The sequence below is a fragment of the Podarcis liolepis genome (genome assembly GCF_965112155.1).
Source record: "Podarcis liolepis genome assembly, chromosome: 5".
NCBI lineage: Eukaryota > Metazoa > Chordata > Lepidosauria > Squamata > Lacertidae > Podarcis > Podarcis liolepis.
Genome location: NC_139556.1, coordinates 30,004,146 through 30,024,862, shown reverse-complemented (window position 1 = coordinate 30,024,862; position 20,717 = coordinate 30,004,146). Strand labels below are relative to the sequence as shown.

At 41.7% G+C, this 20,717-nt stretch overlaps 1 protein-coding gene across 3 annotated transcripts in view; it reads right to left on the bottom strand.

The window, feature by feature from the left end:
• The window catches only part of ARID5B (AT-rich interaction domain 5B), a 182,715-nt gene that overhangs the window by 91,916 nt on the left and 70,082 nt on the right, over window positions 1–20,717 (bottom strand). For all 3 annotated transcript variants that reach the window (XM_083502392.1, XM_083502393.1, XM_083502394.1), the window contains exon 4: window positions 5,859–6,089. In XM_083502392.1, coding sequence (XP_083358518.1) covers window positions 5,859–6,089 — 231 coding nt within the window. The remainder of the gene's footprint in view (window positions 1–5,858; window positions 6,090–20,717) is intronic.

Below are 20,717 nucleotides of genomic sequence, written 5' to 3'. Positions count from 1 at the left end.
ACATTTTTCTCCCCTGCCCAGTTTTGTTATTCTTACAACAACCCTGTGAGGTAGACTGGCCCAGGATCCTCCTGGTGAGTGAGGCTGAGTGATGTGTGCCTGAGTCTCCCCCAGTCCTAGTCTGACACTATCAAGAGCGATGAGAAATAAAGGAATGTGCTTGAATGTGTGAACTGAGCCTGTGCCAAGGACTTGTAAAATTTAGGTACGCCATGCAGGGGACATTGGATAACAGCTTACTGTCCTGCCTGCCTACTCTTTATTTGCATCTGGTCCTAAGAAGTCCTCCTTACGGCTTAACCCATGGAGCATGTACTAGAAATTAACGACCCTTACATTTTTCATTTCCCTTACTGAGCAGTAAAGTACGCACATTTTCAAAAGCTTACTCAAGAATATTAACCAAAGGCTGAATCATAACTAGCTTGTAAAACTTCTTTGCTAATGCATTACTGTTTTAAGAGAAATTACTAGCTTATACAGGGGGGGAAAAAGCAATCTTTTCAGGGGTACTTTACCATCCAAGCTGATGTGGGTGTTTGAGAGGAAATGAGTGCATGGATAGAGTCTAGTCATGCGTGAATGCAAATAAAGTGGGATCATGATGAAAAATCAAACCCCCTTTGATCTTCTGTTTGTGGCCTTTCATGTAAAGGGGTGAAGTTGCTACTAACACAGCCCTGCCTTCTGGTCAACTGGGAAAGGGCTGGTTCTTATTAAGCGGGGCGGAACACTTTCGGACCTGCAAATTTACACAACATTTTAATGCCGCAAAGTCTTCTCTCAAATCTTCATCGCATTTATTCATCTATACAGCAAGACCGCGGAGGCAAGATCGTCAATATGATCGCAGAACTGAAGGGAGAGGAAGACCGTACAGTATTAACATATTGTATCCATGTTAATAGTTTCCGGAGATGGCCTCTATGAGCAATATGCAGATATAAAGAAACTGGATTGCAAGTTCAAGGGTAAATTCTGGAGAACCTCGGCTATCCTTGGAAACTTAGCAGAAGTTCTTTAGTGAAATAAGGCAGCAATGGCTTCCTCTACCATTTCTGATTTCCTGGGCAGTACCAAGATGCAGGAAACGGTTGGGTGTATTCTAGGGTTTACTCTCTGTTCCCACAAGTTAATGATGCAGCTCTGATGTGGTACATCACTTGCACGCAGTTAAGACTGGCACATGGGGCAGAGGAACTCAGCTGCAGCTCCCTGCACAGGGATTGCCAACATAAGGAAATACTTTTCAGTGGCAACTATGGATAGGGCTGTTCATTTGAAGCAACACACAAAGCCTGCTTCACCAACATTACTTTTTCTATGAAGTTATATTTCTTATGTTTATACATATGATGTACCCATGCACAAACTCAGCCTATTTAAAATCAGTGGCTGAGTTTACATGTTTTCCTTTCCTCCGTGCATCCCGTTTTCCTTTTCCATCACATCTATCAGATTGTAAACCTGTGGCCAAGGATTGACTTATTTTTTAATTTCTGCACAAGTGCTTAGCAAATTTTAGATGCTTTATAAATGGCACTAGTAAGTAGTACTGATGATTCATGCATTTGCTGTGGTTATAAAAAACCCTGGCCACAATAGATTATTGTCTGGTAACAGTGTTGCTGGGCTATTGACAAAACTAATTTGCCTTCTCTCATCACTTTCTGGGCTACTCATAGCTTTACTTCTCTTTAGCAGGGGGGAGGAGGGGACACACAATAATTTTCTATCTCATCTTTAAGTTCCTGCTCTTTATGTTCCCCAGTTTAGAACAGAGAGGGAGGAGAAAAAGTAATAAAAGAACACAATGTTCTCATTTAGAATGCACAACTTAAAAAAAACCTGGGGGAAAGCTTCATGGAAAAATCATTTCTGTTAAAGCTTTCTAGCAAGGATACAGGTTCGTATGCTTTGGAGAAAATCTTTTGTCAAAGTGGTCTGCCTATCTCATTTATAACAACCTGTATCTGTCACAGGTCCTGCAACCCACAAAGTGACTCCAGCATTGTCCTGTAAATATTGTAAATAAATAAATGTTCCAGCAATGTTTGGTTCCTGCCTGAGTATTTGGCATATTGTAATCTTGTCAGAATGCTCTGCATCATAGACTTCCGTGTTCTTTTAGATGTGACTTGAATGCTGTAGTTGTTTGAGTGTTGGGCTAGAGTCTAGGAGGCCTGGGTTCAAATCCTGAATCGGGCACAAATCTCACTGGGTGACCTTGGGCCAGTCACCTTCTCTCAGCCTTATCTACCTCACAGGATAAAATGGAGAGGGGGAGGAACTATGTTTGCAACCTCGAACTCCTTGCAGAAAAGGTGGGATACAAATGGAAAAATAAATAAATAAGATAAAATATATACGTTTTACTCTTGTTGGTTATTCCTACTCCCTCATATTCTCCATCCAGTTCCTGAGATTTCTTATGTCTAATCTCTGTGATTATCTACGGCTCCTGCAAATTAAAGGGCACCTAGCCAATTACATGTTGCAAGAATTTCCCTTGCATTCCTGCAATCAAGTCCCCCACTCTCAGATCTGATTGATAAGCAACAGTACCTTCAAGTAATCGATTTATCAACCGTACCACCCTGCCTGTGTTTAGATTTAAGCTGCCACCACTTTATACATGCAACATCAATCTACATGGTATCAGTGTAAACGGTTTGCGTAACCCAGTGCAGCACATTTTATTGACGGGGGGGGGGGGAGAATAAAAGAGTACTTTATCAGCTGCTTCCCATCAATGTTATGAAACTGACACAGTGCATTTGGTATTACAGGGTAGCAATTATACTGGAGCACTAGATTAGACACATACACACACACACCAAAAAAAACCCCCAACCCCTAACTTGTTCAACAGACCTTGCAATCTTCGAGTACATCATGAGTGCAATCCACCAAACAGAACTACTGCTCATCCTTCATTAATCCCAATGAGGCCTACACTGAAGAGTGGCTCTTTTTGGTAAAAACAAACATGCATGGGTATGGAACTGAATCAAATGTTAACCAGGGGTGTCTTATAGTTTCTAATTTGGATAAGAGGAGTTTGGATTTGATATCCCGCTTTATCACTACCCGAAGGAGTCTCAAAGTGGCTAACAACCTCCTTTTCTCTTCCTCCCCCACAACAAACACTCTGTGAGGTGAGTGAGGCTGAGAGACTTCAGAGTAGTGTGACTGGCCCAAGGTCACCCAGCAGCTGCATGTGGAGGAGCGGAGACGCAAACCCAGTTCACCAGATTATGAGTCCACCGCTCGTAACCACTACACCAAAGTCCAAACAATTACAAAACAGGAAGATTTGAGCCTTGATCGCAATGCAGCATGGGGAATCCACTTGTGAAATAGTTCAATGAATGTGAAAGACGATTCCTCTGAATTAAACTGTGTTAGGACTGCACCATAAAATCAGAAAAAGTTGCATTCATAGGTAGCTAAATCTGAAAACAGAATGTTCGTGCATCTCTCCAATGGGAGAAATGCGGACTGAGTCACACTTGCCGGGATCACCTTGGAAGCATGCAGAGGCCACCAGAATATCTGAACAGAGGCAGAATTTGTGAGAACTCCAAAAGGACTGCTGCAGCCATGCAAATCGCAGTGCCCACATGCACATTCATCATGTGGTTGGCACAACAAGAAGGCATTGCTGAGTCACAAGTGCAGCAGCAACAAAAGCAGCAGCAGTTACTGAACCCATTCCTGAAGGGACACCCTCTAAGTGTGGACCAGGCCACCAGGTATATCGCCATAAAAGTGTGGCCTTTTCACAACAGCAAGACAGGAGAAAACTCCTAATCCTTTGCCTCATGATCGTTACCTTATCTCATCTGCAATGGCACACAACGTTACATTCACGTTCGCTGCCCAGCTGAAACCTCAACAAGCTACACACAGGTCTCTCTCAAATGTAAGTTCGCTTTTCAAAACTTGCCAGCACTCCTGGGCAGAACAAGGCAGATCAATTTTGAGTAGCAGCCAGGACTGCGCAGCTGAGCTTACAGAAATCAAGCACAGTACCATTGGTGCATGTATATAGAGTACCAGTGATGATGAAGGTATAGCACTGGTTGTATTGTTTTCTTCGCTGCTAGCGTATTATAAAACATCAGGAAAAAACCCCCAGGGGTGCTGAAACACTATCCAAAACAAAGCAGTTAATGTTACATCGAGCTTGCAAATAACATTACATAGTAATATTATTAATGGTGATAATCAGATGTGGGAGCTGTGACTGTGATCCCTTTGTTATAAGTACAGCTTATGATAATTATGATCATTAATTCTGGTTGGGTGTGTATATGCTGTGGTCTGCTTTCCTTTTGTTGTTACCTGAACATCTTTGTCTATCTCATGCACTATGGGTATTACGTGTGCAGAGAGAGAGAGAGAGAGAGAGAGATGGATCGATGGATGGACAGACAGACAGATATTTAGGCATACAAACAACTTTGTATAGCAAAGGCAGAGTCGTGTCTCACAGATCTGTGGCTACAGTTTCTCAGAAATAAATTTCACCACAATCAATCAGACTTAATTGCCTTAAACAGGATAGGTGGTAAAAGCCAGATTTTCATATTCCATCCCAGATGCCTCACTGCAGGGGGATGGGAGCTATTTAAACCCCAAGGGGTACATTCCTTTGTGGCAACCTTACATGAGCTGCATGTCAATGGTGGGTGGGGCCAGAGGCAGCAAGTGGGTGGAGCAACTGTACTTACCTTTGTACAGTAGGGTACATCCCCCCATCTCTCCATCCTCTATCCGGGGAAGCAAGAGGCATTACCACAGTTCAGTGACACATTCCAGCAAGGCAAAGGCACTTGAGGACACGGAATAGAGCCAGTGAGGAGTGTGATCATTGGGATTTCTTAAAGAAAACCCATTTCTCTGCCTGAACCTTGCTTTTACAATTGTTCAGGACATTTCTGACCTTGTTAAGAGTGCAAGGGGCGAATTTTGAGATTTGACATTTTTATCAACAGTCACCTTGAGCGCATAGGGGAGGCCACATATAAATCTTGTTAAATAAACCCATGGAATTAATGCAAATAAATGAAGACCAGCAGAAGGACAGCAGGAAACAAAAGACGGGGCATATCTTTTCCTCTCAGATATTTCCTGAAAATAATTTCATTCTTTGCAAAAGGCTTCCTCCGCACTCCCCCACTCCCCAAAATGATCTATATTACAAAGATTTATGGATTTCATGTCTCAAAGTTCTTCCTCTGCGAAATGCTGTAAGCTATACTGGTTTGCCCTGAGCTGTAGTTTTTATCCACTCAGCACTATGGCTAATGAATCTTGATGTTCATAACACAGGTAAACAATTATAAAAATTACAATGCATCAATTACTAGAGCTATCTAGGGTGTATAAAGAACACATGCACTGACACACATTCAAGAATTTTAAGTCCCTTTCTACATGGGGGCTTCTGTATAAGAAAATATGACAGGCCAGAAAGAGTAAGTAAATCAGAACAATGGCCCCTCAACACAAAACAAGTTTAAGAACAAACAGTATGGAACAACTTTCAAGGAAGGTTTGCATTGCATCCAAACAAACAAACACCTCTTTAAATTCACATTGGACAACTAAGCAACACATTGTTTTCTCAAAATGCTTGTAATAAGCAGCAGCCTTAAAATATAAAGACTACAAATAGTCTCTGAGTGGAGGTGGAATATTGCTGATGCTCAGCAATTCAAATACGTATACGCATCTTTTGTTATTTTTGAAAGGTTTATCCATTATTACTGCCTTTTACCTCGGAAAAGGAAGGCAAAATGTCAACAAAGTGGCTTTAACTTGCAAGAAGTACAAGAGGCAAAGCTACTTACCAAACTCATCGCATATGCAGTCATTTTCAATAAGAGTTGGGTGATCAAAGGTATCTCGACAGTAGAGGATTTGTGGGTTTTTGCTGATTACGGCAATGCCCCCAAGGGCTAATACAAACTGGTCTGTTAGGATGGAGGACGGTTTGCCCTGTATGCGCTTCAGCATGGAACGATAGCGGCAGTATTGTGGGTAGCTGAGGATCAGCACATTTGAATCTTCGTCATCCTCACCTGCAAGAAAAAATATTGAAACCACTGTTACTTATTGCCCCAGCTGTCATGTTACCTTTAACATAAAACAGGTATCTGGAGGCAAGTCAGATTCTCATTCCAAACCCTTTGCATTGATTTTGGGATGTAGGAGACAAAACAGATGTAGGATGTGGAGCAATGCTACTACCTCCTGATATTCAATCCCCTCCCTCTGCCTCCGATTTGCAACCTATCAGCCTCCTGCTATAATTTAAATTATATCAGATGCATCTACAGAGGTTTCATTGCACATCAACTTGCATGGACCAAACATGTTAAACAGTCTACTATCACAAGTAGGGCACGTATGAAATAAGAACACACGTCCTGAAATAACTTTCTTCTTCTTTTTTTTTTTAAAGGGTCAGGCTGTTAATCATGTGCCAAAGCAGACTTTAGCATTTTTCAAGTCACATATTTCTCCCATCAGAAACAGCGCAGCCAGGTCTGGAGGGCGCAAAGTATCAGGGAGTGTAGGAATCATACAACACAGAATGCAGTCTCTAATGCAAAATCCAATATATTGCACAAAACCCAGAGAAAGTGGTTCCTCATTTTACAACAACACAAGTTTCTAGTCCATGTGAGTAGATCTTTAAGTAAAAATATGAAATTTAGCTTTTATTTTTTTACAGTTATATCCTGCCTTTCCTCCAAGGAGCCGAAGGCAATGTCCACTCTCTGTTTTATCCTCACAACAATTCTGTGAGGTAGGTTAGGCTGAGAGACAGCAAGAGGCCCAGGGTCACCCAGTGAGCTTCATGGCTAAGTGTGGACTGGAAGCCTGGCCTCTCAGGTTCATGTCTGACACTTTAACCGCTACTCTACACTGGCACGTGCATGGTCTTGGAATTCCACTTGGGAACTCTGGTGTGAGACCACGCCCCTGTCCCTGATTGGCAGGCGTGTGAGCATGTGTTCCCTTAGTGTCTGGATTTCAGTTTCTCATCTTTCCAACCTTAAATTCAGTCCCCCATGTTCCTGGAGCAATTTGCACTATATTAATGAAAATTCCCCAGCAGTTTAGCGCGAACTTCTCCCACAATACGCATTCTTATGCAGGGTTAACTAGCACACACATTTCTGCAAGCTATTTTCAACCAATATAAAGCATTTTTGTATGCTATTTTCACCAATGTATGCATTTTATAAACACTGTCTTCTGATACATGCATTTAGTTCAGAGTGGTTTGAGAACTGCATTGCAAAATTCAGGGATGTATGCATTTTGAAAGATAATTGTGTTTCGCTTCACATATTGGTTCGAGAAGTGCAAATTAGGTAGTATCTCACTAAAATGCAGATAAAACTGAATTCTTCCCCCAGAACTAGGCCGTAGTTTTGTTCTTCACTTGACACAGGTGGTGTCATTACAGTATGATTCTCACATATTTATAAGATTCACATGTATTCAGATTACTACGACCTTTCGTCTTAAACAATAAAACAAATCTGACTGATTATGAGATCACTATCCATTATTATACCAAGATCAATGCCAAGCAGAAAGTGACAGGCACATTGTACTTCTGCAAAAATTCCTCGTCTGAAACCGGAACCCTCTGATATGAGTAATCTCTAATCAGCCCTTTAAAAAACTCTCAATCTGTGAACAGAAATCATGAGAGTTGGGGGGAAATGACAAGTTTTCTTATTCTCCTTTCTTATTCTTTAACACTTTTGCCAAAATGTTTTCAAACTTTCGGGCTTGAAATAAATACAATTTTTTTGAAATACAAGCTGGGAATCACAGACGTCTAACAAAAGTCTATATAACATTAAAATCCCTAGGGGGCTGTGTCAAAGTCCCATAGAGCCATCCCAGCAACAAAAACAGGGCTTCAAGCTATAAGCAATTCACTGGTGTGATCTGACACAGGGGAACAAAAACCTGTATGCTGTTCAAATCTCCAATGCCATACCTGAGTCGCATACATAAACCAACCTGGTGCACACATATTTCAACTTGCAAGAATGCCACTTTTAGACCTATTCTCTGCAAAGGAATCACTTTTCTAAGTACTGTGCCTTTTATCCTCCCACAGAGCGCACAGAGGAAACCAAAACAATTCCATGATCTGCAAGTTCAGGTCATATATTTTGACAGAGTGCCTGAAAGGCAGGCACAGTGAAATCTGTGAAATTTGTTGTGGGGAAGCAAAATCTGGTGATGGCAATTTAATCTAGTGTTTATTTGCTTGAGCCTACAAGGCTACAGAACTGTAGTCATGGCACTTTCTCTCTTACTCCCAGCCCCCACCAAACATGACAACTCTAGACAGTCCCTGCAATCAAATTTGTTCTCTTAAGCGAAGCGGCTGGTATACATTTTCATTCTGCCTTTTGTCCAAGCGAGTTCAAATTGAGGAGTGGTCTCCTCAAAAAGCAACCCTACCACAAGTTTAACTTAACTCAGAGAGGAGTAAACTGTCCAAGGCTACCCAATGAGCTCCAGAGTTGAGCAGGGAAACCAAGCTTGGGCACCCAGCATGCAAGCCCACATTGCTCGTATCTCAATGGCAAAGCATGTGCTTTGAAGTAGAAGATCCCACATCCTATCCCTGGAACCTCTAATTAAAAATATCTTGTGTAGCAAGGCTAGGAAAGACTACAGCAGGGGTCAGCAACCTTTTTCAACAGGGGGACAGACCACCGTCCCTCAGACCTTGTGGGGGGCCGGACTATATTTTTTTGGGGGGGGGGGAAATGAACGAATTCCTATGCCCCACAAATAACCCAGAGATGCATTTTAAATAAAAGGACACATTCTACTCATGTAAAAACATGCTGATTCCTGGACCATCCATGGGCCGGATTTAGAAGGCGACTGGGCCAGATCCGGCCCCTGGGCCTTAGTTTGCCTACCCCTGGACTACAGTTTCAAACTTTGGAGAACCACTGCCAGCCAGAAACCTAGGCTAAATGCACCAAGCGTTAGATGACTGGCGCAAGGCTGCTCCTCAGATCACTTAAGCTTTAGTGTGGGCTGCTAGAGGCACAGATTACAGGCCTGGTTAGTACAACACAGTGTGCTCATACAGGTACTGCTATCTTCAGCCTGGAGATGAGACACGTCTCTTTCCTTATGCGCCAGGATGTGGTCAGTTATGTGTTATTTGTCAAGGTACATGTAAATGTCTCATATGAACCTTTGCTACAAACCACGAGTTTCCAGTAAAGCACATGGTAAAGTGACTGTATAAAGTGCTCCTCACTATTTTTGTGGCATTTTAATGACATTTTAAAGCAACGCGGTCACTAAAATTAAATTTGTTTGCAAGGCTGATTGATGTTGTTTTTTGTTGTTGTTACTTTTAACACGATTCAGAGGTACAGAAACAAAATGGCGGCGGCGGGGGGGGGGGGGAGAGAGAAGGCCCATCGCTGAATGCCAAGCCTAACCAGGCAATAACTGTGTCCAAATAAGTGCTTTGTAAGGTATTTTCCCTCCTTCCTTTATTCACAAAAGGTTCAACAGATCATTCTAAGGAAGGACAAAGAAAGGGGTAAACTGCACCATTTGTTTAAGGAAAGCAAATAAAAGGTTCTTGGAACAAAGATTTTCTTTCAGCCACACCTCTGTGAGAGAAGAAATCAAAGACCTATTTCTGCCAAATGTGTGTGTGTGTGTGTGTGTGTGTGTGTGTGTGAGAGAGAGAGAGAGAGAGAGAGAGAGAGAGAGAGAGAGAGAATAATACACAATCCAGGCGCAGGGAGAAGGACATTTGGAATCATTCAACATATTCCAAATGTCACCTAACTGCAGTGATATATTATTAGTGCACTCTGTCAAGATGAAACAATTGGAAATAATTTGCTGCTGGTATAAGCTAGAATTTAAATCATGATTATCACTTTCTTGTTAAGGTGCATGACTGAAAAATTAAGTCCTTGCTGAAGAGGCATGTCCAATATCGTGTCAGCTTCTACCACGTCACCTGCAGATGGTAGAACACAAGACACACACCTAGAAGGAAATACCTCCAGGACTTAAGGCTGAAATGTCTCCTAATCTTGTGTTTACATCGCAACTGTTCGTTTTAATAACCTCTTTCAGGGTCAGTCTTTCATTCATTCATTCATACGTATACACAGTTACCAATTTATCTCAACTTCAGAACCGATTTCTAGACAACAGGCAAAACTGCAAAGCAAGGTCCTGGCTTCTCATTCTTAACTGAGGCTACAGATGCACTGATCAATTTATACAGTTTTCATTCAGAGGGGAGAGGAGTTACTGCAGTGAAGATTCGTGTTGAATTTCATGTTCACCGTCAAGGGAGAGAGCACAGAAAAGTCTCACCAATAAGGCAGACTTTTTCAAATCAATATAACCTTTTTTTAAAAAGGGTTAGGATCCAGAAAGAGCTAAACTGCAGGCATATCCAGGAAGGATGATTTACTTTCTTCACTCCTTGGGATAGCAGACCCCTGTGCCATATCATAAACTACTTTTGAAAGTATCCTCAGTTTCCAAAGCAGCCTGCCATTTGGCATGAGGAGCTGCTGGAGATATAATAATAATAATAAAGAAAGTGTATTTTAATAGTAGTAGTTTTTTAAAATTTTGATTTCAGCTGTAGAGACCATGCTTCCCTAAAGTTGAAGATCAAATTATTACCTTGGGCACAATCTACATCTCTTGAGCCAAATATTTACTGCCTGAATTACAGGAGAAAAAGTAGGAGAGGCCTCTTCTACAAGCTCCACCACCAAATAAAAGTTCCAAATAAAAGTAGCCAAGGGTCTGACCCAAGGAAAGAGGCTGTATACACCCCCCCCAAAAAAAATTCCTGCTACAATTTGAGCTTTATGTTCATTTCAAAGTGGGAAGATCCCTATATTTAAGTGCCTAGTGCAAATCAGTCCAACATGGGACTAGGCCAGCGCCATTGCTTGGATTTCCTTTTCTCCTTCTGTGGCTCAGCAGAACAGCACACAAGGAAGAGAATAAAACCTGAAACAACTAAGTATCACTTAGTCTTGTTCACCTCAACTTCTTCCCTAGAGATGCAAGCATACAGAGGAAGTACAGTATTATCTCTCCTCCCCCAAATTCCATGTAGAACCTCCAGCTGGGCCTGGTAATTTGGATAGTTCACAGATATTCATTATGTATCCAGAAGTGAGGCAATCCTACCATGAGGTGAGACATGGAAGCTGCCTCAGGTAGGAGATTGTGGGTGTCATGAAGGATGGTAGAATGAGGGACAGATCTGATCCATGGGATGAATAACATACCCTGAACTGAACAGGCATTGACCATGCTAAATAGTGAAAAGAGGATGATATTTAGATCCCTCTCTTCCCGCCCTCAGGAACCAAAGTGCCTTTGACTGTCCCGGTCCTTACAGTCCATGAGATGGGACATTTGAAAAATGGGCCGTTGTTTGTGATGGGTTGCCTGTAAATCTGGATGAATTGGAAGGTAACAAGCAATGAAGGCCCAAGTAAACTTCTCCTGGTTTCATTACAGATATGACCATGTCTACAAACCAATTTGGGCATTAAATTAAATTGTGTATAAACATGCTGGGGCAGTGAGAGGATGCTGCCAAGCCCCACTCACTCCAGCCCATCACCTTCCAGTAGTTCACATGCAATGAAGAACCTCAACTGTGTGGGATTCTAAATCATGTGGGGAACCTGCACAAGTGAAGGAGGCCTTCCGCTTCAGATCTTTGCCCCCAAAGTTGCAGAGGGCTTTGAACTTGAGAAAGATGATGCCCCAGAGGGGGTGGGACCTGGCAACAGTCTCCCCCTCACATGGTTGCTTAAGCGTGATTCAGTTGAATGACCTATTAGAGCTAAAATGAGTGTTGAAACTGGCCCTCTCTAGAGGCAAAATCTGAACTTGGGTGAAAGTCCAGCACTTTCCCCACTAAACCACATGATGACCTTCAAAGCAGCCCAGAACAATTCACAAAAGTTTGGAGGGGGACGGGACACACACAACAGTATGAATTCCTGATCAAAATCTGCTCACAGATCAAAACCTCCTCACAGACTGAACAAGGAAATACATAAAAGTAGCTTGCTTTGTTTGTGTTCGGAAACATCACACCATAATGATTATTGCTAACCGCCATAATCTGCTTTTAACTTCAGTAAGCTTCCCCCCCTTTTATTTTTTTAAAAAATACACACAAAACAATCTTCACACCAGGATTTTATAGAGCTGGGTGGAAAAAATATGCATGTTCCTTCCTGCACCTAATTACCCCAGCTACAAAAATCTGCCAAGTATTCTGCCCTTTCGTTCTTTTAATCGTATTAGTGCAAATGCATTCCGATGCCAATAGAAACAAACATGTAAAGATCTCTCCTTTATTTGCTGAACAGATTCCAAATATGTATTAGACATTTTTTAAACAAAAAACTCCCAACCTATATTCTCCTTTTCCAGCTACAAACTTGGAAATGTAACAAATCTCTCTCTCTTCTGCATTGTATTTCTGTGGAAAATAATATACACTATCAAGAACTAACCAGATGATAGAAAAAAGCTGTTTATTGATTATATTCATTATTCCCTGTCTATACAGAGGATGGGAACCAAGAGTGTTAAAGTAAGGAAAGGCCCCTGTGGTAGAAGCACACCCCAAATTCAGTCCCTGGCATTTCTAGGTAGGACTACAAAGCATCCGATTAGGGAGCCCCTCACATGAACAGGAGCCACTCTTGAAACCGTTTCAGAGTGGTACCTTCTGATACTTTATTACATCAGATATTTCTCTCTTTGAGCTCTCTTCTTAAAAATAAAATAAAAAATAGTGCTCCTAGCAACGGAGCCAAGGCAAAACAAGAACTTCATACACTTGACATAGCGCCAGCCTTTAGATATATTGATAATTGTATTGACATTTCTGTGTTGTTGCTATTCTGCTGTGACACAGAATTCTGTTTTCTAATTAGACGTTTCCTATATTCTGTTTTTTCTTGTTGAGGGGGAAGGGCAAAATCAGAAGAACAATACTGTGCAGATAAGAATACTTGCATCTGTTACTATCATTGCCAACATTGTAATGTGAACCAAGAGAAGAGGGGGAAATGGTGAATATAATTTCTCAGAAGGTAATTTTCCTTTCAGCCTAAGTACTCTTATTCATCGCACAGTTACTCAATGATTTCCTGTTCTAATTACGAGACATTATACAGAAAGACGTTTGTGGAAGGGGACTGTGTGAGTGCCTCAATCTAAAGAGACTGAATTGGCTGTCGGTGTTTAAGATTCCAAACTTGTGCATCAACTTTATCAGTCCTCCAGTTCCAGCTTCGTGTGACGTATCCTACCACAAATCTAAATCTCTCCCAAGGCAGTCGAGTTAGCACAAATTTATACATCAAAGCGAGAAATACACTTGCAGTTAAACTGATGGATAAAATGTACAGTTACACACAGAGACAAACACGCACATCTTGTTGGCTGTTAAACCGAAAGCAAGCCAAGAAAGAAACGAAAATATTAAAAAGCAAAAGGTAATTAAAAGGAAGGAAAGGGTTGGGAAGGAAAGTGAAAAACAGAGAGAGGAGAGAGAATGGAAGAAGACTGCCCAAAATGTAAATGAATAGGCCACAGTTATTATTACTGCTAAATCCTGTGACATAAATTGTGTGTCACTATTGCACTGCTGTGGCTATTTTGAGAAACGGCTTGTACTGTAAGTCAGCTGCTGACGCCACACCCTTCACAATATGTTAATTTTTGATGCAGCAATCAACTGAAGCAGTTACTGAACAGCTAACAAAATAGACACACATGGAGGAAAGCTTTAACAACAACAGAACAGTTATTTTAGTATAATAACACTATTCATTAATTTAAACCAAAGAAAGACCAAGTGTTTAAAATGCCCCAGCCTTATAGAATGTATTTTCATATATGAAAACAGATCCTTTAAGCAATGCAAGCATGTGTCAGGGACAACAGGGCTAGAACTGGCAGCCTCTGGATCTAATGCCAACGATTATGGTGGCGAAAGGTTTTGGTGGGGTGGATGCCCATGTGTATTCTTGTGTAGTCAGGCCTCAAACCCCTCTCTAAATAGGAATAAAGCTGAGCATCATTGACCCCTGTGATTGGCAGTCAGTACAAAGCCTCTAGATTGGCCAGGACTTATATAAACACTGGGAATCTGGCCTCTTGCCTTTGACTTCTCCACTGTTTACAGCTCACACTGAAAACTGAGGGACTGCAGGGATCCTGACCTGCACACCATTCAGGTCTATCTGTGGGTATGCTACCTATAGTACCCACTTGGCCCTGGGGCACAAAAGAAATTAGATGCAATAGAAAGATTCATTGACAAGTGAGCTTGCAAATTAATGGAGCTGTCCCATATAACAACCCACATAACTGAGGGAGACAAAGATTTTAGAACATTAGAACATAATTTCCTGAATAATCACCAAAGGGACTAGCACCACTGTCCTCCTTTGTCAGCAAGGTTTCAGTGGAAGGCTGAATCACAAAGAATTAATCTATCATTGATGGTGGACTAGCTGGTCACAAATGAAGAGGCAAAGACCTGAATGGAGGCTGAAGATGCTGCTAGGTAATGAACCCTTTCCATGCCCAGCCTTTCACTGAAGGATTCCTCCTTTATCATGTTGCATTTGGGCACACCACCAACACTTCTCAGCCAGGTGTCATCTCATGATCACTTACAGTGGTTTGCTGCAATCTTTGCCTCTGTCCTCTCCTCTAGCACCTTACTAGACTCAGCAGTTTCCTTCATTGACTCCCTTACTTTATCTCGCCAGCCTTTCAAGCTCTTCTTCACAGACATGTACGTCACACTGGTGTCCCAACAGTAAATGACTTATCACTTGATAATGCACCGATGAATGGATGAGCTGTCTCCACTGAGAATTATTATGTGGGGGTTGAGATCAAGTGTCACGAAAGCTCTACAGTGTTTGGTCTACGATGGCTGTTTCGGAAGTGCAAGTCATCACCGTTGATGCTAGGGTGTCAGACATGTGCTATGATAAGCAGGCATGTGTGAACTCACCCTAGGCTTTGCTTCTCCTATTTTCACTCCATAGCTGTAAAACTACACTAAGGCAATCTGCCTTTACTTCTCTCTCTCCCACCTCACTATCCCATCCCTGATTTAGACACTCTCTCATTTACTTTAATCAAAAGTGCTGCATCAGTGACAACAATGCTAGTACAATGGTACCTCGGGTTAAGAACTTAATTCGTTCTGGAGGTCCATTCTTAACCTGAAACTGTTCTTAACCTGAGGTACCACTTTAGCTAATGGGGCCTCCCACTGCAGCCGTGCTGCCGCCACACGATTTCTGTTCTCACCCTGAAGCAAAGTCCTGAGGTACTATTTCTGGGTTAGCGGAGTCTGTAACCTGTGGCGTCTGTAACCCGAGGTACCACTGTAACTGCTTTTGGCTGAACCACAGTTTGAGATTGGAAGCTGGCTTTCAAGCCCAAGTTAAATATCATCACGGTTAATGCTAGCCTGTGGGAGACATAACTCTCCACCGTGATGAATGAGGATAAAGGTAGTAAGAGGAGATCTCGATAGGAGAGCAGAGGTATGTGCAAGACCAGGCTTTCTTATCCAAAGATCACTGGGCCACTTTCAGAGAACAAAAATAAAAACTTTTCCCCATCAACACAATCTGAGAGCAATAACCACCCATCAGGGCTAGCAGGGCTATTAACCAAAACTTTAAGCTAAGTGATAAGATACAGTAACACTTGGTAAAAACAAAACAGAAAACAAAAGATGTCCATTCAGGCAAACCTGCAGATATTGGTATTGGCCACAAAACCTCAGCATTGTTTTGTAAAAATGGTTTCTCATTGTTTTGTCTAGAAAGGTTCTTTTGCGTGAGCCATGTCCAGTACCATCAGTAGTTACATCAGGGCAGCACTTTGGGGGTACATAGGTAGAGAGCCCCACTCAGCTGAATGAGCAGGAGAGCCCCCCCCCAAATGAAGCGGGGACGGCCTACCACATTTCGAAGAATGTGAACTAATACACATTACCGTCTAACCAGCTGACTCTCTCTCACACACACTGCCCTACAGATCAATAAGTTCAGAGTCTAAAATTACCTAACTGAAACACTCCACTCAAAGCCGATAGGATTTCCAGCAGCTGAGATGAGGGAGAGAAGCATGTGCATACTCATGGTCCCTCCCCACCAAGAATCAGAGCGGAATAAATTGTGCAAACTAAGGGAAAGTATGTTAAAATGCTGAATCTGCATAATATTTAAATGTTAAAGATGAGGTTTCCATGGTACAGAACTAGGTTGACCTGACAAACTTATTTTATTTGTTTATTTAAATACAACACACACACACACACACACACACAGAGAGAGAGAGAGAGAGAGAGAGAGAGAGAGAGAGAGAGTGCATATAGCTTAATATGAATAATTGAGGGAAGATTCTTAGGGCAGCTTGCAATGATCAAAATCTGATTGACACACGAGAACAGTTCTAGTAGCAAGCAGAATCCTTTATTCCCTATCTTGACCATTATAATAAAAAACCCAGAGTAACTGGACAACTGCCAATGCACGTTTATCACCACATAAATGCAGTAGAACTCCCATTATGTGAAGCTCTTATATGGATTTGCCGTGAGTCACCCCTGCAAGCTCTCTGTCTACAAAATTTTATGTAAAAGGCACTCCTGTGCATCCCCAAAATTTTTTATTTTTAATTATCTGGACATTCTGCATGCTTCTCAGCAGCTCAGTTAAATCTGCTTTGTGCGGTGTTTCAGGGAAAAAATGATGGGTGGGAGAAAGCTATGAGAGCACAGCCCTCCCCAAGTGGTCAGTGAACTGCAAGAGCCATAGGAGGTACAGAAGCATTGGCCTTGCTGCCCTCTCACCTAGAACTGTGAAATATTCTGCTCCATCAGTGCCATGCAGGCTGAGGACCTTTATCTGAAGGGGTGGGGGTCACACCAGGGCTGTGATCCCAACCAGGAAAGGGAGGTGTTCCAGAGACAGCTCTGAATTCCCCCTCCTGTTTATCTCTGCTTGCTCTTGCAATGCTCCTTGGCATCCATCAGCTAGCTAATTAATTGCAACACTTTTAAAATATTAATGGCTGAATTACCACATTAAGAAAATGCAAATAAAATAATTAGCTAACCCCAGTAGGCGAACCTGCAAATCTTTGTTTTTGAGGCTGAAACAAATTTGGGTGAATTAGCAACGCAACAGGGAGACTTGCCTTGTTGACAGGGCTTTTCTGAAACAAAGATGCCACCCATGCTAAACTTGTCCGTGTTTCATGCCGCACCTCAACTACTTGAAACTGATATAATCGAAGACAAAGATTGCATGCAAAAACTGGCTACCGAAGACGAGATAAAAGGTTATTTCGAACAAGCTGCCAATTTTACTAATTTTATATGGACCTTTAATTTGGCTGGTGTAAAATAGGCAGCAGTGGCAATGCACATTCCGTAACGCATTTTCTCCGATCCAGTGATCTTTGCATGGCAGAATCTCCCCAAATGAAAATATTGTTGCCAATATCAGTTCAAACTGATTGGAGAGGTTGTGGGGAGTTGTGTCAGCCATCAGGAGTCTACCTGCTGTTTATCGCCTCTGGTTCAGTTATTTGCACCATCACCACCCCAGGTCCCATGCTCTGATCTACCAGGGCCCCCTTCAAAATTTGCTAGGCCAGAACTTATTAAAATCAATGAAGCTCTGTCCCAGAACTGCTTAATAGTCACAGGCTGCACCCCGTCACTCATTTCTGGCTTCGTCCATTGACAAAGTATTTTAAAAATCATACATAGATCAAAAAAGCTTTCCCACAACATATGATCAGTACCATTGGAGCTGACAGTACCAACCTATTCTTTCAACACATACTTACATTCTTTCAACACACATCTATTTATTTATTACATTTTTACCCCATCTTTCCTCCAAGGATACCCAGGCAGCATACTAATCCCTTCCCCATTTTTATTCTCACAACAGACCTGTGATGTAGGTTAGGCTGCGAGTGTGTGCCTGGCCCAAGGTGACCCAGCAAGCTCCAAGGCTGAGTAAGGCTTTGAATCCTGGTCTCCCAGTTTCCTAGTCTAACACTCTCATCACTTCACCAACCTGTCTCTCACTGGACTACAAAGTTCTGCTGAATCTCCTATATCTTTTCCCCCACCCTGTTTCCATAAGCAGAAAAGTACCAGTATTTAGCTTAAAGCTTATCATGTGCGTTGCCTTCCACTATTTTGTGAAAGTGCTGGAGAAACATCAAGTTCAGAGAGTTCTTAAAATAAGTTTAGCATGTGAAATAAAAGGAATACTTACAAATCTCAGACAGACTGAAACTACTGTTCAATCCCACGCTAATACAGTCACATAAAAACCTCCGTTCCATCTAATATGTACTTAACGCTCCCAGCTGTAGAACATTACTTTATAACTGGTGATTCGAATCTGATCTTTTCTACTTCCATCTAGACAGCGTCAACAATTCTGTTCACTGATTGAGAATCGGACATGCATAATGAAATCTTCCATAATATTTACCGCAAGAAATCAATGCGAATTGTACTGTAAATTGAGTTTTTGCAGAAAAGAATAAAAGATGGATGAAATTTGATGTAGAAAAGAAGTATTAGCTTCAGAAGCTTCCACCAAGACAGGCCCATCTTTTGTAAACAGCTAACTCCAGTGTTCAGAGATCTAGGGATGTAAGGAGGAATAATTTTCCATTCTTCTCAGTATTTATCAATGAGCTATTGTTTCTGTTCTGTGGCAGTTCATCTTTCACCAAAATCTATGTTATACATCACTTTGTCTGCTGTGATGAAATTACGTAATTTACTCCAATTACGTTGCCATTGCATTATTCTACCCTATTTACTTTAATGCAAAGGAAACACAATGCAAATATTGGGGGGAGTGTAATCTGTTACATATAGTTTGGAGACTGAAAGCAACAGCCACAATGAATACTCTCTGGACTGATTCCTGTTCCAGAGAGGGGATAAATAAACAAACACTGTCAACTTCCATTCCCATTTTAGTCAGAATTCTGTGACATCTCTACTTATAGATGCAGCTGAACTGCTATCATAGATCTAGCAAAGTAAGGGAACTACAGTGAGATCAAGCAGACCACATCATCTGTGGAAGTCATGTGATAATTCTCCATACTGTAAAAGGTTCCAGAAGAGGCCACCTTGCTGGTTCCAGCCACAAGGTGACTGCTGCAATGTCCCCTGTGATTAAAGCATCTTTGTGTTCATCGTCTCTCACAACTTAGCAATGTCCGGCAGGATCTACCAGTGGAGTGGTCTCAGTTTCAGGATTCTATAGACCAACAAAAGTCCTAAAAATTGTAAAACTTCCCGTCCACCCATTCTAACCTGTTGCCACTCCAAGCATCCTCCTACCTACACTAAAGGAATTGATTATGTGGTAGTTCAAAATTGCCACCCTTCCCACGGCAGGGCCACTTTCCAAACAAAGTGCTTAAGGCTAGGGTTTTGCTTAAATGGCATTGGTGTCAATTAGACCCCAGTTAAAATGAATGGGGGCACAGCTTCTTCGGAGAAGTGGGGAGGTTCAGGTTGCATGTTTCCCTGGGGGGAAAGTTCTATTGACTAAGGACACTTCCAGACGACCACTGTTTGGCAGCGGGATTCAGGCTGTCCTATTGTAGCTGGCTGCAAGGTCTTGTGCAACAAACCTGCTTTGCCAAAAGAATAGGCTTTCTGCATTAAGGAAAGTGATGGGAAAACGCACTGCAAAGTATGGGGCAATACCTGCTTTGATGCTGCAATGGCCTCCAACTTCCCTAACAAACCAACCTGAAGGAATGCAGAATAAACATTTATTCTGAAAGCACCTTTACTTCCCAGGAACATGAGCAGGAGTGTGCGATAAACAAAGTACAGTTTATTTAGTGGCACAATATCTGCTCTGTGCTGATGCAAAGTTAAGATAAGGAGGTGTTAGCAATTTTTTTTTTTTTTTAAAGATTCATGGCTCCAGGAAATTTTGAGTATAAGGGAGAAGCATGAGTAAGGGGTCCACAAAATGACGATACCAGGCTAGTAAATTGGGTTTTACACATGGAAGAGGATTAAGATTGTAAATGTATATATTTTCTAGGTTGCCTTGAGCAATTTTATCTGGGAAGGCACCTAAAAATGCTTGCATCCATATGTAAAAGTAGGAAGCCACAGCTTTTCCCATAGAAGAAAAGCACAGCACTTTCATTAAAAGCCAGGAAGGAAAGCATTTCTGTTTCTTAAACGTAGCACAGAATTCATATTATTCCTTTCCCCCTAAAAGGCCAAAATACATTTAGAGATCACCAGAAAGAAAAAGTCGCAAGAGAGTACTCTGATGCAGTGTAAAGTAGAGATAAAGATATTCTGCTCATTGTGGAAATTAAATTATTTCTAGAAACTAGAAAGCAACGTACAGCTCCCTATTTCTTCCACGGGTATTTATTTCTGGAGCGCCCATATTAACTAGGTGTTGTACATATATCAAAATACAGCAGAGACCCCAGGCCCTCAGGACTAAACAATTTAAAAGATAAGGCATACAAGGGAAGGATTGTGGAAGGAGATCAATTTGATAAAT